Genomic DNA, 22,414 nt, shown 5'->3' with positions numbered 1-22,414 from the left:
GCACTGCTTACTGTCATAGTATCAGAATACAAAGAACACTAAAGTGGCCCAGTAGAGTAACAGAGTACAGCAGCAGTGACATGGGTTCAACTCCAACCACTGTAAGAAGTTTGCTCATTCTCCCCCATGAAACCCATGTGGGTTTCCTCCCACATTCCAATGACTTACGGGTTAGTAGGTTAATTGATCACAAGAATGTAAATGGGCCACAAGGGTTTGTGGTGCCAGAAAGGCCTGTTACCCATAAAATAAAGAATCTGCATTCCTCTCCATCAGCTTTTAGCACCTACTCAAACTCTTTAAAAATAAACACATGAACAGCCTTCTTTATTATGCAAATGCCATTATATCTGGCCGCAGTATATGATGTAGATTGACAATAGAGCTCAAAGATAGCAACACAAAGATGGCCCTACAGTGGCACTGTTTTTCCAACAGTGTGCAATAAGGGCATAGTTAAATGAAAATAGCCAAGTTGTTTCCTAAAAAGCATATAGTTCATAAACAAGGGCATTAAGGAAGGGTTTTTGTTGTAATGTGCTGCAAGTCAAACCTGACACAACCACTCAGGATGTATCCCTTGAGCTCTTATACTTCTACACCACCACTGTCTATAGCCAGGGAACCTTTTCAGAAACCATATGAAGCAATGAATCTTCACCAGATTTCAATCAAGTAGATGTCTTAAATTAATGCTAGTTAATGAACATGACTAGGAAGTTAATGTTTTATATTCCTCTAGATACAGAGGTTCACAATTTTTTTTAATGCCATGGACTAATATCAGTATGCAAGGACCCCAGGTTGGGAACCCCTGCTAGAGACACTAAATATGGCCCTGAAACCCCTAGTGCTGTCATCAGTTATATTTCATTTCACCTTCCTGGACAAGAATAAACTAGTATATAAATAAGAGAAAATCTGCAGATACTGGAAATCTAAGCAACACACACAAAATGCTGGGGACTCAGCAGGCCCGGCTGCATCCATGGAAAAGAGTTCAGTCCGGGCTGAGACCTTTCAGTAGGTCTGGAGGAAAATAAAAGCTGAGTAGAGTTAAAAGGTGGGGTGAGGGGAGGTGAAATCAGGAGGGGAAGGGATGAAATAAAGAGCTGGGAAGTTGATTGGTGGAAGAGTTACAGGCTAGAGAAGGGGGAATCTAATAGGAAAGAAAAAGGGGAGGAGCACCAGAGGGATGTGATGGACAAGCAAGGAAATAAGGTGAGGGAGGAAATGGGGATAAGGACTGGTGAGGGGGCACATTGGTGGCACATCACTGGAAGTCTGAAAAATCGATATTCATGCAATCAGATTGGAGGCTCACCAGAAAGAGTAAAAGGTGTTGCTCCTCCACCCTGAGTGTGGCCTCATCACAATGGTAGAGAGGCGATGGATTGACATATTGGAATGGAAATGAGAGGTGTAATTAAAATGGTGAAGCAGTCTCCCAATCCATGGGAGACCCCTTTTCTTTCTTCCATGGTCTTCTGTCCTCTGCTATTAGATTCACCCTTCTCCAGCACTGTATGTCATTTACCAATCAACTTGCCAGCTCTTTACTTCAGCCCCCCCTCCCCCCACCCCTGCTGGTATCACCGATCACCTTGATCTCCCTCCCCTACCCCCCCATCTTTTAACTCCAGCCCTGCAGAAGGATCTCAGCCTGAAATGCCAACTGTACTCTTTCCATAGATGCTGCCTAACCCGCTGAGTTCCTCCAGCATTCTGTATGTGTTACAAGGCTAATCAATATTGGCTTCAATCTTTCTTTCCTGCCCTCCTCATACCCTTTGAATCTGTCATTACCTTGAATCAGTTCAATGCCTGGCAGAGTATCCTAAAGATTAACAAGCTGCATGGTACAGAAACTGCACAACAGACAAGGCGCCTCTAGAACAGGTATTCAAAACTGCCCAAAGCATCACCGGCACCAGCCTAACCATCAAAGGACATAGGAAAAGGACCAATAATGTCATGTTAGATCCCACCCACCCTGCCCATGGACTGTGCCCCATTCCATCAGGGAGGAGGCTACACAGCATCCATGCCAGGACCACTAGACTCAAAAAGAGTTATTTTCCCCAAGCACTAATGCCAATCAACACCTCCACAAACATACCCAACCCTCTCACCACTTTACCACTTCCTGGCAGTCATCTTATGTACAGACACTCCTGTACCTAGCATCACTCTACAGCCATACAATCAATGTATACAACCTTTTTCGAGTACTGTATTTATATTTGTGTTTTTTAAAATCTGAATGTGTTTTCTTGTGCTGCATCAAACTGGAGAAATAATTGTTTCATTCTCCTTTACACTTGTGCACTGGAAATGACATTATACCAATCTTGAACAATTAGAAGAAACCCTTTCACTTCAATCTGAAATTGGTAACACCTTATCCGACACCAATGTATCCTAATTCGTGAAAGCTACTCAAAGAGAATCATCTTCTTAGCATCCACCTTACCAATCACCCTCAGAATCTAGTGTTTCAGCAGGATCACCTCTTTGAATATTATGAGCAACAAGTGTATGAAAGGTACATGAAATAACTTGGGAATTAACCATGTGACTCTTCTCTGAGAAAGTATAACTATCCTTAAATATAGAGGTCAAAACAGTACATGGTACACTAAATTTAGACTCACCCACATCCTGTGAAGTTGTATCTAAACTTAACAACTTTCAAACTGCTTTGCATTCTGTCCTAATAACTTGTCAGACCTGCATGCAAACTCTTACAGAAAGTTGTAGACACATCTCGGTCCAGCACCGAAAACCAGCCTTCCTTTCATGCTGTCTGCTTCTCACTATCGGTAAAGCAGCCAGCATAATTAAAGACCCCACCCATTACATTCTGCTCTCCTGTTAAATCTCCTAAACAGACCTCTTGTATGTGAAAAATAAATTCTTGACTTCAAATTCTACCTAGTCATGGTCATTACACCTTATTGTCTATTTGCACTGCACTATATTTGCTATTGTTAAGATTACTGTATATTCCTCATTCTATGTTTTTCCCTTGTACTACCTCAGTGAAGTGATTCATCTAAGTTTTTCACTGTATCTCACTACACAATTAACATAAACTAATTCCAATTATACCCCAAGTACTAAATTCTCCAACCCCTTGGTACCACAACATTCTTTTAGTTTCATTGCATTTGCTTTTTCATCCTTCCAGTGGATAACCTCACCTTATACTCCACCTTTACAAGTTTTCATCCTGGGTTGGCAGGGACTTTAGGTGGGTTGACTATGGTAGTATTGACTATAGTTTAGAAGAAAGATTGGATCACTCATTTGAAGTATATAAAATTCTATCAGAATAAAATGATTCCCTTTTCATAAAACTGTCATGATTTCCTGCTTTCACCTGGATGTGGAGGCTTTAGAAAGGAAGAAGAGGTTTACGAGGATGCTATCTGGATTAGAAGGCATGTGTTATACAGAGATGGGAGCATACTGCTGGGGAAGTGGCAGAAACAGGTCGGGTAGCAATGTTTAAGAGGCACTTAGACAGACATGAACAAGCAGGGAACAGACCACCATCACCCAGGACAAGCCCTCTTATTGCTACCATCAAGCAGAAGACACAGGAGCTTGAAGACATACACTCAAAAGTTTTAGGAACAGGTTCTTCCCACCCTCCACACCAACAGATTTCAGCACAGATAATAAACACATGTACACTATGTCACTTTTTTCCCCTCTTTTTGCACTACTTACTTAACTTTATATATATTTTTTATTGTTATGTATTGCAATGTACTGCTACCTTAAAACAATACATTTCATGACATATGCCAATGATAGTAAACTTCATTCTGGGGGCTAGAGACCACATGCAGAGAGGTGGGATTAGTTAGATTGCATCGCGATGGTGGGCCACATGAATTGTTCCTCTGCTGTTCTTTATTTCACGTTCTAACATCACCAGGGAAACACCTTACCACATACACTGCCCAGTTCAAGGTAGCAAGCTCTGTCATCCTATAAAGAAGCGTTAGTCATGACAGTATCAAAAACACCAAACTGGATGAAGAGCAAGGAAAAAGACAATACCAATCAGTTTTATATTTACCATGTATTCAACATTAATAAATTACAAAATATTATAACTCAGTCCTACAGATCAAACAGCAGGAAATTAAAAGCTTTTTTCGCCAGCATTCTCAGCATCCTTGAGAAACAGGAGACGTGCAGCAGTTGCAGAATACAATTCATTTACTGACAAACGCCATGATCTGTTCCTGAAAAACAGAAAAGTTATTTGTTCAAAAGAGAAAAAAAATCAGACTCCAGGCAGTATCAAGCTCTCCGCAGAACATACATTTCAGTTGTTGAAAGACAACTGAGAAGCAGGCTCAATGGGCTGAATGATGTAACTCTATGTCTCAGGCCTTAGGTGTAAAGTGACTGGACCAACAATTTTGACCCAACCCAGCCACAGAACTGCATCAACATTGGAGAACAGCCTCCAGGTGATGTGCAAGAGCAACATAAGACTCAGACTGTCACAGATGAAGAGCCTTGACCCAAAACGTCATGGGAACTTCTGTGGAGGGCAATCCATTTCCCTCCACAGATGCTCCCTGACCCATGGAGTTCCACCTCAGCTCACTTATTGATTTAATTCATTTCAGGAGGTTATAATAATCAGGAATGGCTTATGTTAACCACACCTTACACTTTGAAAGTAGGAAGCTGCCCATTGGGTCTGTCCCAGCTACCAAAGGAACAACCCCTTCCTTTGTACTTCTGCACCATGTTCTCTTTGACATGTCAATCAACTCCCATTTGATTCTCTCTTGCCATTACCCCAAGGTTGTTTACCTATCACAGAGTCAAAGCACCCTGCACAGAAACAGTCCCTTCAGCCCATCTAGTCCATACTGAATTATTCTACCTAGCCCCATGGACTTGAACCAGGACCATAACCTTCCATACCCCTCCTATCCATGTACCCATCCAAGCTTCTCTTAAATATTGCAATTGAACCATCCTTCATCATTTCCATTAGCAGCTCGCTCCACACTCTTAGCACCCTCTCTGAAGAAGATTCTCCTCAGGGTCCCCTTAAATATGTCACCTTCTAGAACCTCTAGTTCTAGTCTCACACAACCTCAAAGGAAAAAGCATGCTTGCATTTACCCTATACCCCTCAATTTTGTATACCGCTATCAAATCTCTCCTCATTCTCCTACACTCCAACGAACAAAGTCCTAACCTATTCAACCTTTCCAAATAACTCATGCCCTCAAGGACTAGTAAGCATCCTTGTAAATTTTGTCTGCACTCTTTCAATCTTATACTTGTCCTGTAAGTAAGTGACCAGAACGGCACACAGTACCTCAGATTTTGTCTCATCAATGTCTTGTACATCCCGACTCCTGTACTCAATACTCTAGATCTATAAAGGCCAAAATGCCAAAAGCTTTTGGATATCTGAGAGGAACACGAGGGGAATATCAAACAGAGGGCACCCAAGGTTAGGATTGATCCTGTGTCCCTGGAGCTCAGCACTAACCGCTTCACCAAGCTTTCTGCGTTCTCCTAACATTGAAGAGCAACTGTACGAACCTTCCTTCTGCCAGTACCAACCCAAGCTTGCCTGCCCCCTTACAGACCAAGATAAATGACTGAGCATTCAAAACCCTCATCTTGAATAGCATCACTGATTACCTTAACAAGTCCAAGGGCATTGGTTGCCTGAAGGCCAAGACTCCTCAGCAAGACCACGGGCGTACTTTTGGTTGAATACAGCCTCTTCAGCATGTCTATTGCAGCCATGATCGGGAGATTGTGTCTCTGACGCTCCGTTTCAAATGCATTCAGATGCTCAATGGACCCTGGATGAAAAAGGGAAGACTGTGATGGGGCAGTCATAAGACAGCTTAGTTCTAGAGGTAGTGTTGCTCTGAAGCGCAGGTGTCCTTTAGCAGAAAGAAAAAACATTATTAGGAATAGAGTGAAGACTGTCATGAAATACAGATTACAGGTGATCCATATTTGCCTCCCTGTGGTTTGAAATCTGGCCAAGAGGCAGTTCACAGATAGCAAAGCATTCATTCAGATTGGAGTGCTGTTCCGCAAAGGTGCCATGTTTTGTGCTGAGCTGTGACAGTTGGAGTACCCATCAAGGCAATGCTACAGGGATTTAAGGACAAGCAAAACTGAATTCACACACACTTAGAGTCCCAGTTTCAGAGGCACCGAACACAACCTTCTCCCCCCCCAAGGGGAGTTATATCTTTCATGCACAGCCACTGATGGCCAAGAGAGCACTGCGGAAAAAAATAAAATTATTAGAAATGGAAATAGGATAAGATTGTGTATTAACCATGCTTGATGCACAGTCACCCATCACTCAGCAGATCAGTCTGCACTTGTGGAGGCAGAACTCCTTCAGCAGTTTAATTTTTGCTCTGATTTCCAGCATCTGCAGTTACTTGCACCTTATGCCTAGCCTCCATTCCACAAGATCATGATTGTCCTCTGTGTCTCCTTATGAAGCTATTTAAGCTGAGTCCAGCCGATTCATTCCCTATAACCTGTTCTTTGCACATTTCCATCAGCCCCTCCAGATTCCACCATCCACCACCAGCAAGCTGTTAACCTCTTCCAACCACGTCTTTGGATGTGGAAAAAAGCAGAGGACCCGGGGAAATCCACACAGTAACAGTGGAAGCTGTTCACAAACCATACCAGAGATTTCCAGAAGGCCACTGACAGGGGCCCGCACGAGGCTGCTAAGCAAGATAAGAGCCCGTGGTACTACAGGAAAGATAATAGCATGGATGGAAAACAGACTGACTGGCAGGACACAAAGAGTGGAAATTAAGGTGGACCTCTTCTGGTTAGCTGCTGGTGAATAGTGGTGTTCTGCACAGGACAGGGGTTGGGTCCACTACTTATGTTAATGATCTGGATGACAATTGCTGGCTTTGAGGTCAAACTTGCAAATAACTTGCAGATTTGAATGGAAGGCAACTAAAAAAAGCCATAAAGATAGAAAAAGATGAAATATGAAAGTAAACTCAGCAAAAATATCAGAGGATGCCAATTTTTTCTTTCAGATATATAAAGAGTAAAAGAAGGGAGAGTGGATATCAGACCACTGGAAATGATGCTAGAGAAGTAGTAATGATGGACAAAGAAATAGAAGACAAACTTGTATTTTGCATCAGTCTTCACTGTGGAATACACTAGCAGTAACCCAGAAATTCAAGAGTGTCAGAGGTCAGAAGTAGACATAGTTGCTATTACTCAGAAGGTGCTCAGGAAGCTGAAAGGTTTAAGGGTAGATAAGTCACCTGGACCAGATGGAATGCACACCAGGTTTCTTTAAGAGGTAGCTGAAGAGATTGTGAAGGCATTAGTAATGATCTTTCCAGAATCACTAGATTCTGTAAGGGTTCCAGAGGACTGGAAAATTGCAAGTGTCACTCCACTCTTTAAGAAGGGAGAGAGGCAGAAGAAAGGAAATTATAGGCCAGTTAGCCTGTCTTCAAAGACTGGAAAGATGTTGGGGTCCATTGTTATGGATGAGGTTTCCGGGTTCTTGGAGGCACATGATAAAACAGGCCAGTGTCAGTATGGTTTCCTTAAGGAGAAATCTTGCCTGAAAAATCTATTGAGAGCCTCTGAAGAAATAACACGCAGGATAGACAAAGAAGAGTCAGTGGATGCTCTTTCCTTGGATTTCCAGAAGGCCTTTGACAAGGTGGGGCACAAGAGGCTGCAAAGCAAGAACTCATGGCACTACAGGAGAGATACGTGTATGAATAGAAAACTAGCTGATTTGTAGGAGGCAAAAAGTCAGAATAAATGGGACCAGCTCTGGTTGGCTGCCAGTGACAAGTGGTGTTCCGCAGGAGTTGGTATTGGGGACATTTCTTTTCACGTTTTATGTCAACAATTTGGATAACAGGATAGATGGCTTTGTGGCCAAGTTTGCGGACAATACAAAGACAGATAGAGTTACAGGTAGTGTTGAGGAAGCAGGGAATCTGCAGTAATATTTAAGACAAATTAGGAAAATAGGCGAAGAAGTGGCAGATAAAATACAGTGTAGGGAAGTGCACGGTTATGTGTTTTGATAGAGGGAATAAAGACACAGACTATTTTCCAAACAGGAAGAAAATCCAGAACTCACAGTTGCGAGGGACTTGGGAGTCCTTGTGCAAGATTCCCTAAAGGTTAAATCGGGGGTTCTGTCGGTGGTAAAGAAGGCAAATGCAATGTTAACATTCATTTCGAGGGGACTAGAACACAAGAGCAAGGATGTGATGCTGAAAATTTATAATGCACTGATCAGACTGCTATTGGAAGTACTGTGAGCAGTTCTGGGCTCCTTGTCTAAAAATTATGCTGGCATTGGACAAGGTCTGGAGGATGTTCACGAGAATGATTCTGGGAATGAAAGAGTTAACATATGATAGTTCTGGGCCTGTATTTGCTGGAGTTTAGAAGAATGCGAGGGGTGGGGAAGAGTAGAGAAATCGCATTGAAACCTATTAAATATTGAAGACCCAGACAGAGTAGACGGAAAGACTATTTTCTAAATGGGGAGCAAACTCAGAAATCAGACATGGAAAGAGACTTGGAAGTCCTAGTTCAGGATTCCCTAAAGGTTAACGTGCAGGTTGAGTCAGTGGTATGGAAGGTAAATGCAATGTTAGCATTCATTTCAAGTGGATTAGAATATAAAAGCAAAGATATATTGCTAAAGCATATAAGGTATTGGTCAGTTGGACAGGTAGATGGACAGAAAAGTTTTAAAACACAGGTACCCCATCTTTTTTATGCTATGGACCCCATGTTGGCAATCCCTAGTTTAGAGGGATATGGGCCAAAGGTGGGGAAAAGAGACTGGTTGAGATGGTTATCTTGGTCATCATGGATGAGATGAGCCAAGGGGCCTGTCTCTATGAACCTATGAGAAGGAAATGGTACAAAAGACAAGCTGGAGAAATTCAGTAGGTCTTGGAGGAAAATGGACAGTCAACATTTCAGACAGTGATCCTTCATCTGGAGTGAAATGGTTGAAGGAGGTTCAGAGGTTCCCCAAAATGACCCCGGGTATGAAAGGGTTAACGCATGAGGAGCATTTGATGGCTCTGGGCTTATACTTGCTTCAGTTTAAAAGAATGGGGTTGGGGGATTCCAATGAAACCTACCAACCATTGAAAGACCTGGAGTAGACGTTGGAGAGGAAATGAGACAGGTTGGGTCTGTTTTCAAGATCAAATTCATTATGAAGTGCATATATGTTAACATATACTACCTTGCGATTAATCTTCCTGCACATATTTACACGAAAGTAAAGAAATGTAATAGAATTTACAAAAAAAAACAATGAAGACCGACAAAGCAACCAATGTGAAAAATTACGCAAATGAGAATATTTATATACAAGGGTTAAATTTTCCACTCCAAGGTTAGTTGGTATCTGCAATGAGCTGCTGGAGGTGGAGGCAAGAACAGTAACAAAATTTAAAAGCACTTGTTGAAGTACTGAACATTAGGTAAAGAATACCCAATTAAATATATAAAACAAAAAAATGATACTTGTTCATTCATTTACTGAAAAAAAATCTAACATTACATGTATTTGTTGGAAAAAGTAGGTGAACCTCTGGCATTATGCCTTCTACAAAAGTTATTTGGAGTCAGGTGTTCCAATCTGAGATGAGATTGGAGGTGTGGGTGGTAGAGATGCCCTGCCCTCTTAAAAAAAAGACACAAAGTCAGGTTACTGATAGAGCCTGCTCTTCAAGAAATATCTTTTTACGTGCACCATGCCTCGATCAAAACAACTTTCAGAGGACCTTGGCAGAAGAACTGTAGAGATACAGGAGGCTGGAAAAGGCTACAAAAACATTTTTAAAGACCTGAGTGTTCATCAGTCTACAAACTGTCTACAAATGGTAGAAACTCAGTACTGTTGCTACTCTCCCTAGGAGTGGGCATCCTGCAAAGAGCACAATGTGAAAAGGAACCCAAGAGTAACAGCAAAAGACCTGCAGAAATCTCTAGAATTTGCTAAAATCTGCGTTCTCGTGTCCACTATAAGAAAAACACTGAAGAAGAATGGTGTTCATGGAAGTACCCCACAGAGGAAACCACCACTCTCCAAAAAATATTGCTGCATGTCTCAAGTTTGCAAAAGATCACCTGGATGTTCTACAAAGCTTCTGGGACAATGTTCCTGTGGACAGATGAAACAAAAGTTGAACTTTCTGGCAAAAATGCACATTGCTATATCTGGAGGGAAAAGGACACTGCGCACCAACACCAGAACCTCATCCCAACTTTGTAGTATGGTGGAAGGAGCATCATGGCTTGGTGCTGCTTTGCTGCCTCAGGGTCTGAACAGCTTACAATCGTTGAGGGAACAAGGAATTCCAAACTGTATCAAGACACTTTACAGGGAAATGTCAGGGTAGCAGTCCGTCACATGAAGCTTAATAGAAGTTGGATAATGCAACAAGACATTGACCCGAAACAGAAGAGTAAATCAACAACAGAATTGTTTAAAAAGTACATTTGTGCTTTGGAATGCCCAAGTCAAAGTGCTGACATTAATCGTGTAGAAATGTTGTGGGAGGACCTGAAGCAAGCAGTTCATGCAAGGAAGCCCACCAGCATCCCAGAGTGGAAACAGTTTTGTAAGGAGGAATGGCTTAAAATTCATCCAAGCCGATGTACAGGACTGATCAACAGTTACCAGAAATGTTTCAAGGACTCTACGGCTCGTATTCTCAGTGTTATTTATTATTGCTGTTTTTTTTTTGTGTTTGCACAGTTTGTCTTCTGCACACTGGTTGTTTGTTAGTTTGTGTCTGTAGCTTTTCATCGGTTCTATTCTACTGTCAAGATGTGCAAGAGTATAAATCTCAGGGTAGCATATGGTGACGTACTTTGATCATAAATTTACCTTAACTTTGCACTTCATCTTTGAAATACAAGAATAATTACTGATAAGAATCCTTGGTTCAACAAACTAATGTAATCTGTACTTAGAGTCCAGCAGCATTTAGATAAGTTTGTGAAATTAGAAAATAAATTGCTTCCCAGCTCCACACAAACTAGTCAACTTAACAGCACAAGGAGACTCTTACCCAGGTCTTTGCCATTGAAGGCTGCCTCACTGAGATGCTGTGTGAGAGAGATCACATCCCCAAAGCCCAGGTTGACTCCCTGGCCTGCCAGTGGGTGAACTTTGTGGGCAGCGTCACTGCAGAGAAAGAGAGAGAAAACTTAATGCAATTGTGAAGCCATCTGCCCACAGGTCACTAAATCGGATGAGTACTTCACATTAGGTCAACTATCTGCATCACTTCTGATCAATAAAGAAAGTAAAACTAGGATTTTACTAGAATCACCTGAGATAGTACTTATTGCTCAATCTGTATACAAATAGCATCATCAATCACACAGTACTGTCAATCCAGGGAGTGCCCTCTTGTCATTACCATCCAAAGTCAAACAAGCCTCAAGCCCCACTCTATTCAGAATCAGCTTCTTCCCCACTGCCATCACATTTCTGAACAATCCACGAATACTACCGTGTTATTCTTCCTTTTTTTAAAAAAATGTCATTTATTATTCTAATTTATAGTAAATTTGTGTCTTTGCACTGTTTTGCAATATCAAAAAAAAATTAATGTCATTTATGTTAATAATAATCCTGATTCTGAAAGCTGGGAAATGCTTAGCTGAATTATTTAGGAATTCACGATATATCAACAAGGAAGTTTTTGACTTCATTGGGGCACCTAGCTTCCCTGTTCAACCCACTGCTCCCACCCCACTATCAACAAAAAATAAGTCTGCTTTCATGGTTAAGTTTTTCAAATTCTATAGACTTTTATAAGAGGCAGAGATCAAGTGGTTGGCCAGAAGCCTCCCCCCCCCCCCCCCTCAGCCCCAAGGCAGGAATAGCTAATACAAGGGGGCATAATTTCAAAGATGATTGGAGGGAAGTGAATGGAGGATGTCAGCGATGAGATTTTTAAATGGAGTGGTGGATACATGGAATGTGCTGCCGGGGTGCTGGTAGAGGCAGATATATTAAGGACATTTTACAGACTCCTAGATGAGCACATTGATGAAAGAAAGACAGAGGGCTATGTGGGAGGGAAGGTTTAGATCGATCTTGGAACAGGTTAAAAGGTCAGCAGAACATTGTGGGCCAAAAGCTCCTGTACTGTGCTGTGCATTTATTGTATTTTTACAATAGGCCTTCCAGCCCTTGCCACCCAATTACTTCCATGTGATTAATTAACCTACAACACATACATCTCTGCAACGTGGGAGGTACTGCTCTACGTACTATTACGGTTTTAATTGGTTACCACTGCATAGATGTCAAATCACAGATGCTGATGAACAAATTAAATACAGACCAGCTTGCGTATCCTCATTACTCAACAAATCATCATGCATGAAATATATCCAAAATGGGTCTATTGCCTTTAAGTGTAATGCTCTTATACGAAGCATTTATTTTAAAATTGACAACTGGCATTTAAATGAAACGGCAGCATGAGGGATGTTATGACCAGTGATCAGAAAGCTGGTGAAACAATAGGGTTTCAGGAGGGAAGAGGTGGGAAGCTTTCTGATGGGAGTTCCAGATTATGAGGACTAGCCAGCTTGACCTCATTTGTTAGAATGAGGTCAAGAATTTGAATTAGAATTTGTTTTGACTAGGAGCAGAGATCCAGGTATAAACGTTCAATCCTACATCTCGTCATTACTTCTATTATAATCATTCTACTCCTTTTGATTTGATCTGCATGAACAGTTTGCAAGGCAAGCTTTTTAAATTCATTATGGGGAAATCTTGCCTGACTGATCTGTTTGTACTCTGTACAAATCACAAACAGTATTATAAAAGGGGTCAGTGGATGTTGTTTACCTGGATTTTCAGAAGGGCAAGTTGCTGCTCATGAGGCTGCTAAACAAGATACAAGCTGATGGCATTACAGAAAAGATACACGCATGGATGGCAGGAAGCAAAGAGTGGGAATAAAGAGAGCCTGCTCTGATTGGCTGCAATAACTGGTGGTGTTCCGTAGGGGTTAGTATTGGGACTGCTTCTTTTCACGTTATATGTTAATAACCTGGATGATGGAATTAATGGCTTTCTAGCCAAGTTTACAGACGACACGAAGATTAGGTGGAGGGACAGGTAGCAAAGAGCCTGCTCAAGAATTTGGACAGACTAGGAGAATGGGCCAATAACTGGGAAATGAAATATAGCATAAGTTAAATTGCAGGTTGAGTCACTGGTAAGCAAGGCAAATATACTGTAAGTGTAACACCCTTGGAAAGTTTTCACTGCTAACGTAATGGTCTTTCTGTAGAAGCAGTGTTTGGGTTACGGTTAGAGATAACGTGTGCTTTGGAATGTGAGCCATCCAATGAAGGGAGTGTGTTTTTCGTGTTGTGTGCAAGCTGGGTTTTTGGTTCGGGTGAGATGAAGGGAGAAGAGGTCATAGGGCTCAACCCAGAGTGGGGTCATGATCCAATGAAGGCCGGGGAGATCGAAGGAGGATCGGCAAAGGGGAAACCTTGAGTTTTAACTTGTGCACATTAGACGGTTTCATTAAAATGGGCCCTTTTCATTTTTTGCTTTCTCCTATACTAACCCTTAAGTCAAATTAAGAATTATAAAGCTAAATCATTTAATGTATGTGGTGTACTGTCTGTTATTTTGTGGTACTGATTTGTAACAGGGTAACACATCATGCAGCATCCACACCAACAGGAGGCTTCAGGATAGACTTACACCCCAATCTCCCACGTTTAGCAGGGCCAGAGATTGTCTTACTTACGCAGCCGACAGAACCAGCATTCACTTAGAGAGACTAAATTATAAAAGCAAGGATGTACTGCTTAGGATTTCCAAGGCAATGGTCAAATGACACTTGGAGTACCATCGGCAGTTTTATCTAAGAAAAGGTGTGCTGACAATGGAAAGGATCTGGAGAAGATTCACAACAATAATTCTAGGGGAAAAAAAAGTTAACATATGAGGACTGTGATAGCTCTGGGCCTTTACTCACTGGAGATTAGACGAATGAGGGGGAGCTCAATGAAACCTATCTAATATTGAAAGGCACAGTTGTTTCCTATGGTGGGGGAGTCTTGGACCAGTGGGGTGAACCTTTAGAACAGAGAGGAGGAGGAGGAATTTCTTCTGTTAAATGATGGCAAATCTGTAGGATTCATTGCCACAGACAGCTGTGGAGGCTGAGATATTGGGTATATTTAAGACAGAGATCGATAAATTCTTGATTATGGGGAGAAGGCAGGAGAATGGGATTGAGAGATAATCAGCCATGATGGAATGGTGGAGCAGACTTGATGGGCTGAATGGTCTAATTTTGCTTCTATGTCTTATGGTCTTAGGTGACAATAATAAACCAATACCAACACAACATAGCAGAAATTCAAAGGAAGCTGCAGATTTGCACTGCCCCAAAGGGAGGTGCTGTAGAGCAACAATCATAAACTGCTGTAGAAATCAGAGCGAGAAGCAAGAGTGTTCTTCAGCTGGTCTTGTTCCTGTCCCAGGGACAGCATCAGACAGGACAGCAGCAAGCTGGCTTCCTTGATTTACAGCCTCAGGCAGGTTAACAAGAGAGAAAAATTTCTAAAATCTTACCCAATGAGGGCAACTCGCGATCCAACATACTTGGTGGCATGGCCCAGCCCCAGTGGAAACATAGCCCTGCTTTTTGGGTCAATGCGAGCCACGCTTGGTGGAAGCTGGCGGACTGACATGCCTGACGGCATCAGGAACGCAAATGCTGTCTTCAACATGGAGTTGGCAGTGGCAACGAATTCAGAATGATTCTCATTACTCCACTGTAACAGATAACAACAGACAGCATTAACACACAAAACAATCATTCCAAAGGAAACATCATATTTTTTATTATCCACCAAAAATCAACATGTGGCAATCCAATTCCAGCAAGCATCCGTACCTCTCTGACAGGAGGCAACAAAGATAAATAAAGCATGCATTGGCATATTATTGTCATATCTAACAAAATACAATGAAAACCTACAATTTAGACAGATCAAATAATTACCCAGAGCATTCAGATAGAATGTGGGAAAACAATTTAAAAAAAGAGAATATATAAGCTACCAAAAAAGTGCATGAAGGTAAACGATAAACAATTGCTACTCTTCCTTCGCAATGCTCAAAGCTCTCCTTTGCCCAGCTTTTGGAAAATCAGATCACTCTTCGATTCTGGCTCTGTGGAATTATACAGTAATTATCAAGTACCTATTTTCTTCAATCAGCACAAATGCATTGTCCCTAGTAACTGATGATCAAAGCAAATAGTAAGAATTGCAGGAATATTATAAAATCTCTCTTCACATTGCCACTTGTTGGGCAGAGCTAGTCTAAAAAGTGCTTTCATTCTGAAGGTGTATGCAGGCAGTTGCTGTGAGAGGTGTGGATGTTAGAAAGTGATCAAAAACAGAAAGAGCAAGACAGGCAGCATCCTGCTGCACAGATTTTCTGCTCAAAGATGCCATTAGCTGCAGCTGGACCCAGAAAGTTTGTAATCAGAAATGGCATTATTGGTCGTTTCCCCACTCACACTCACTGCTGGCGCCAGAGAACTGAAAGCAGCCAGCTCTGTACAGAACAATGACCATGAGTGCAATCCCCACTCAAATCTGGCAATTCCATATATACTTACAAATGCTGAATTGATGGCATCGACAAATGTTTCTTCATCCACATTGAGCAAGTCAGAAGCATGCTGATGAGAGGTTGACCACACCAAGGAACTGAGGTTATCAGAGAGCTGGAGAAAGAAAGAGTGGATTATGCCCCATTAAAAGCATCCTCAGACCAGGTCATCAAAAAAAAAATCAACCTAATCACACAAACCAGATATTCAAGGTGAACACACTCCTGTAGCAGTTCCAGCATTGCTCTTCCTTCCTCTGAGCCAGATTTATTCATCTTCCCCTATATACACCACCGCCAGACAGATTAACTGTAATTAACAAGCATCCATCACCCTCCCTTGGACAACAGTATCTTGAACTACCTCAATCTCCACTAACCACGGATAATTCCTTTGTTCTCTCCACCCTCCCCTCCTCTTTCCTACTTCAGACACACTAAGCTCGACCTGTAACATTAACTCTCTACCTGGACCTGCTGAGTATCTGCAGAATTAATCCTCTTTTAATGGCTATTACTGTACTTCTCACCATTCAGAATATGCCCTCATCATTACTACCTTCATGGAGGAGGTAATGCATCAGGGGGATGCAAACTCTACATTTTGGAAACAGCTTCTTCCTCTTTGCCATCAGATTCTTAAACTATCCATGAACCCATGACCTCCATTTTGCCCTCTTTTGTATTTCTCACTGTAATGTATAGTAATTTTTATGTATTATACTGTACCACTGAGCAAAACAACAAATTTCACAAAATATTCAGTGATAGCAAACCTGATCTGATTCAGACTCAATTCTCAGTTTTCTTGGCCTCCACAAAGCTCAAAGTCAAGTTGAGAAGGAACACCTTAACCTCAGAATTGACATCTTACACTTCAAATCTCAACACAGAATATAACAAAAGAAACTTAACAATTCCTGACTCCTGATGAAGGGTTTCGGCCCAAAACGTCGTCATTACCTCCTCCCATAGATGCTGTCTGGCCTGCTGAGTTCTGCCAGCATTTTGTGTTTTTTATTTAATTCCAGCATCTGCAGATTCACTCGTGTTAACAATTCCAATCTCATACCTCATAATTCCTCTATCTGTTAGCTTTATCTCCTCTAGTAATTCATCATCTCTTCTTATTTTCAACAGCTCTAGACACAATCACTCTTTCAACTGATAATCCTACCAAGGGTATCAATTTAATAGGCCCAGTCCATAATAGATGAAGTCCTCCCAACCAGTGATATATGATACACTGTTGTTGGAAAGCAGCATCCATCGAAGATCACCAGGCCATGCTCTTTTCACACTGCTGTCCTCAGGCAGAAAGTACAAGAACCTCAGGACTCACACCACCAGTTTTAAGAAAAGTTACTACCCACAACCCTCAGGCTCATGAAAAAGAAGGGATAACTACACTCATCTGTAGATGTTCCCATAACCAATGATCTCACTTCAAGGTCTCTTTATCTTGTTATTTTGTGTCCTTATTATTTATTGCCATTTATTTATACTTGCAGTTGCATAGTTTGTGTCTTCTATGCTAGAACACTAGAATACACATATATTCCTTAAAAAAAAGTACTAAACTCACACTACCCTGTAGCCCTCCATTTTTCTTTCATCCACGTGCCTGTCCAAGAGGCTCTTAAGTACCCCTGTTTTAGCCTCCACCACCAACCCTGGCAAGTCATTACAGGCACCCACAACCCTCTGTGTAAAAAACTTACCCCTGATGTCTCTCCTAAATTTCCCTCCCTTAACTTTGTACGTGTGCCCACTGGTGTTTGCTATTTGTGCCCTGTGAAACAGGTCCTGGCTATCCACCCTATCCAAGCCTCTCATAATCTTGCTCTACTCGATCTTTTACTGATCCTGTTATAGTTACTATTCAACAGATTTGCTGAGTATAGCCACAGGAAAAGGAAAGAACCTCAGGCTTGTACATAATGACATACGTACTCTTTTAATAAATTTTACTTTGAAACTTCTACAGACCTTCTCTTCTGATCTTGATGCCCCACCCTCAGCAGCCTAAACTGTGTTTCACCTCTAACTTCACCTAGTTCTGAGGAAGGACAATCAAGTATGAAACTTCCGTTTCTATCTCCACTCTGGTGTTACAAGAACTTCTGAGTATTTCCGCTGGTTTGCAAACATAAAAGATCTGCAGATGCTGGAAATCCAAAGTAACATACTCAAAATGCTGGATGAACTCAGTTGAGATAGCTTCTATAGAGGAGAAAAAAAGATCAACGGTTGGGGCTGAGACTCTTCAAGACTGGAAAGGAAGGAGGAAGAAGCCAGAACCAGGTGGTGGGAGAGTAGAAGGAGTGCAAACTAGGAAAAGGTAAAGCCAGGTAAGGGGAAAGGAAGGATGAAGTGAGAAACTGGGAGATGGTAGTTGGAAAAGGGAAGGGCTGAAGAAGGAACCTGGTAGGAGAAGAGAATGGACCATGGGAGAATGGGGAAGAGGAGTGGCAGCTGAGAAGAGAAGGGCGAAGAGGAGAGCCAGAGTGGGGAATGGAAGAAGAGAGAAGAGGGAGGGGGAGAAGGAGAGAAGTTAAAGAAATCAATATTCATGCTGTCAGGTTGGAAGCTACTCAAATGGAATATGAGGTTTTGCCCCTTCAGCCTGAGAGCGGCCTCGTCATGGGAGAAGAGGCGGCCATGCACCAGCATGTCCCAATGGAAATCGAATTGGAATTATATGCAGAATAAAGTCCTGTTTCTGTGTTGCAAATCCCACACAAAAATAATCCACTCCCAGTGTGATTTTAATCAAATGTCCATAACTTAATGACAATTCTGTGCAAAATCCACAAGTCCAGTTCAACAAGAAAACTTTAAAATTTTAAACTGTACCGGGAGCATTGCGATTGGTCCAGTCACCAGGAATCGCTGCCAAGCCACATTGTTGTCCGTGGGCTAGAATTTAAGAGAGATAAACTGTGAGAAGCAAAGGCATTTTGTCACAACACACGCTGATTTACCCTTCAATCATCATGCTCCTAAACCAGTGCAGATAACTTTACTCACCTCACAGATTCCACAATTTAAAGACTAAATTTCAAAGAGTCTACAACTCATGTTCTCAGTATTACTTATATATCTGCCTATCATTTATACCTCTGTTTATTCAGATGTGTGTTTGCATTTACATAGTTTGTCTCCTTTTCCACACTGGTCGGTTGTCAGTCTTTATGTGTAGATTTTCATTGATTCTGTGAATGTCGACAAGAAAATTAACATCAGGATGGTGAATGATGACATACGAAGGGTGACTGATAAGTTCATGGCCGAAGGTATAAGGAGTCCATTTATTTTTCCAACATAGTCCCCCCTTACATTTACAGACTAAGTCCAGCGGCCGTGGAGCACACGAATCTTGAACCTCCAGAAAGTGTCCACAGCAGGGTTGATTGATAAGTTTGTGAAGGAGATGAGTTATACAGCTCTCGTTACATGCACGTGCAGGTCAACTCTTTGAGTGATAATGCAGAAAGTTTGAAGTTAATAACACATCAGCAGTGATTGATAAGTTTGTGGCCTAAGGTAGAAGGAGATGAGTTATTAACTGCAAACTTTCTGCATAATCACTTATCCTGTGTCCTATTTTGTCCTGTGTCACCAAGTACTCCGTAACCTGATCCTTAACAATTGACTCCAACATCTTCCCAACCACTGAGGTCAGGCTAACGGGTCTATAATTTCCTTTCTGCTGCCTTCTTCACTTTCAAGGACTCTACAACTCATGTTCTCTGTATTATTTATATTTTTATTATTTGCACTATTTATTTCATAAATTCTAATGTATTTCTTTATTGTGTATTTTGTAAATGCCTGCAAAATGAATCTGAAGATTGTATATGGCAACATATAAATACTTAAGATAATGACTTACTTTGACTCTGGAATGACTGGCCCCAGATATCTGCTGCACTGTGCAAGGACAGCAGGCGTCTACTTACCTCAGCGAGGTGGAGGGTTGCGACCACAGCAGACTGATCATACTTCCACTGCACAGTTTGAATGTTGGCAGACTGCCGTACCATTGAGTTTGGGCCGTCTGCCCCAATCTACTTGGAGGAGAGATGCAACCTGTTTAATATAGTGAAGCTAAATTGAATAGAGAAAAATCACTCAATCAACACCATGCAGTGATCAGTTACACATTCTAAAACATCGGATTAGTAAGATGGAGTCAGCTAGGTATTCCCTCACCTTTAGAATTCTGTAATGGACAGGTGTGAAACCACTTTAGTAGCCAAAATATAGCTCAGTGGATGAACACAAGAGATCTGCAGATGCTGGAAATCTTGAGGAACACATACAAAATCTGGAGGAAGTTAACAAGTCAGGCAGCATCTAGGGAAAAGAATGGAGACAGATCGATCACACAGGCTTCTGATAAAGGGTCTCAGTCTGAAACGTCAACTGTTTAACCCCCTGCAAAGATGCTGCCTGACTTCCTGAATTCCTCCAGCACTTTTTGGGTGTTTCTCAGTTAGTGTACTGCTCCACATTTAATAAACATCAGCCAGAGGATCGCTTTGGACCACCAGTGCTGGAGTGCAGACCATCTGCCACTTTTCCACTTCTCAGTCAGGTGAATTCACAGAGAGAAGGGTGGGAAGTGAGCCTCTATGAAATGGAAAGAACAGTGTCCACTCGGGGATATGTAAACCATGCAGTGTTGGACTCAGCAATACAGAGCACAGGACACAATCTCTCCCAGTGCTGGGACACTGTACCCTCCATATTTTCCTCCCCCTTCAAAGCCAAAGAGGTGAACTAATTGCAGAGCACAACACAGAAATCTGGAGGACTCAACCAGTCAGCCAGCATCTATGGAGGCAAATGAAAGTTGATGTTTGGGGTCAAGAACTTCATTAGGAAGTCAAGTTTCAATTCACAAAGTATGCGTAAATGAACCCTAGATGAAGCAGGATCTATTACAAAATCCCAGAGCTACTAATACTGCTGCAAATGGCAGGACCTCCATGGCTACCCATTTCAATTCGACATCCTATTCTGACATGTATGACCACAGCAACTCCACTCCCACAATGAAGCAGGTTGTCAGAGCAACAACTCATATTTTGTCTTGGTAGCCCCAGACTAACGGCATGAACATCAATTTGTCTAACTTTCAGTAATTATTTCCCCCTACTCTCTTTTCAAATCCTCATTCTGGTTCCCCTCTAACTCCTCCTCTTCTCCTCACCTGCCCATCACATCCCTCTGGTTCCCCTCGGTGTTTCCTTTCTCCCATGGTCCACTGTTCTTTCTCATTTGATTCCTTCTTCAGCCCTTAACCTCTTTCACTTATGACCTCCCAGCTTCTTACTTTATCCCCCCCCCCCCCACTTCCTCCCAATCTAATCTCACCCATCACCTGGCCAGCTTGTACTCCTACCCATCTCCCCACTTTCCCATTCTGGCTTCCTTTCCAGACATGAAGAGTTTTATCCTGAAATGCCAACTGTTTATTCAATTCCTTAGATGCTGCCTGACCTGCTATGTTCCTCCAGCATTTTGAGCATGTTTCAAAGGGTAACAACAATGCCAAGGATAGGTATGCCCACTGGAATACTCAGCATGACGGTTCAACAGGCAAAGAACCCTGTCCCTTACAGCAGACAGTTTCATGGTTTGATTGTTGCTCACCAGTAACTTGGTCTCCACTTTACTCCCATCAGCCAACTCAATCTGCACCCATGGTTTGCTGCCAGGCAACTGGTGGGGTTCAGGCCAGGTATACTTCACTGCTCTGCTCCTGTACAGCACGTGCACTCTGTCTGAAAAAAAACAAAACCCAGCTAAGCAATGATCATTTCATCAGCCTTTCACCAGAACTTCACTGGCTGAATTGTAAAGGATTAATCTTTGTGCTTGTTGAGTGTTTCACCATCACAGCGGTCTTGAACACAACGGAACTTTGGGAATTCCATCCTACCATCCATCCAAGTATGTGAAGAGGGTAAGATGTGAAAGAATAGGACCTTTCACAAGTGTGACAGTGGGAAAGTGTGTATGGAATCGGAGGAAACAGCAGAGGTACTTAATGAATACTTAAACTCAGTGTTCACTATGGAAAAGGATCTTGGTGATTGTAGTGATGACTTGCAGCAACTAAGCTTGAGCATGCAGATATCAAGAAAGAGGATGTGCTGAAGCTTTTGGAAAGCAACAAGTTGGAGAAATCACTGGGACCAGATGAGATGTACCCCAGGCTACTGTGGGAGGCGAGGGAGGAGATTGCTGAGCCTCTGGCGATGATCTTTGAATCATCAATGGGGACGGGAGAGGTTCCGGAGGATTGGAGGGTTGCGGATGTTGTTCCATTATTCAAGAAAGGGAGTAGAGATAGCCCAGGAAATTATAAACCAGTGAGTCTTACCTCAGTGGTTGGTAAGTTGATGGAGAAGATCCTGATAGGCAGGATTTTGAACATTTGGAGAGGTATAATATGATTAGGAGTAGTCAGCATGGCTTTGTCAAGGGCAGGTCATGCCTTATGAGCCTGATAGAATTTTTTGAGGATGTGACTAAACATACCGATGAAGGAAGAGCAGTAGATGTTGTGAATATGGATTTCAGCAAGGCATTTGATAAGGTACCCCTTGAAAGGCTTATTGAGAAAGTAAGAAGGCATGGGATCCAAGGGGACATTATTTTGTGGAT

The 22,414-nt window shown here is 42.0% G+C and overlaps 1 protein-coding gene across 1 annotated transcript in view; it reads right to left on the bottom strand.

Annotated features, from left to right (window-relative positions):
* Window positions 1–4,074: 4,074 nt before the first annotated feature.
* Window positions 4,075–22,414, bottom strand: part of coq6 (coenzyme Q6 monooxygenase) — a 30,643-nt gene continuing 12,303 nt past the window's right edge. Inside the window, exons 5-12 of the mRNA XM_059961921.1 lie at window positions 21,398–21,528; window positions 19,699–19,806; window positions 18,593–18,655; window positions 15,744–15,851; window positions 14,687–14,889; window positions 11,133–11,248; window positions 5,692–5,858; window positions 4,075–4,259 (exon numbers count right to left, since the gene is read on the bottom strand). Of these exons, the coding sequence (XP_059817904.1) occupies window positions 4,230–4,259; window positions 5,692–5,858; window positions 11,133–11,248; window positions 14,687–14,889; window positions 15,744–15,851; window positions 18,593–18,655; window positions 19,699–19,806; window positions 21,398–21,528 (926 nt within the window). The 3' untranslated portion in view covers window positions 4,075–4,229. The remainder of the gene's footprint in view (window positions 4,260–5,691; window positions 5,859–11,132; window positions 11,249–14,686; window positions 14,890–15,743; window positions 15,852–18,592; window positions 18,656–19,698; window positions 19,807–21,397; window positions 21,529–22,414) is intronic.

Source organism: Hypanus sabinus, chromosome 2 (assembly GCF_030144855.1).
Source record: "Hypanus sabinus isolate sHypSab1 chromosome 2, sHypSab1.hap1, whole genome shotgun sequence".
Lineage (NCBI taxonomy): Eukaryota > Metazoa > Chordata > Chondrichthyes > Myliobatiformes > Dasyatidae > Hypanus > Hypanus sabinus.
This window is presented reverse-complemented; position numbering and strand designations above follow the sequence as displayed.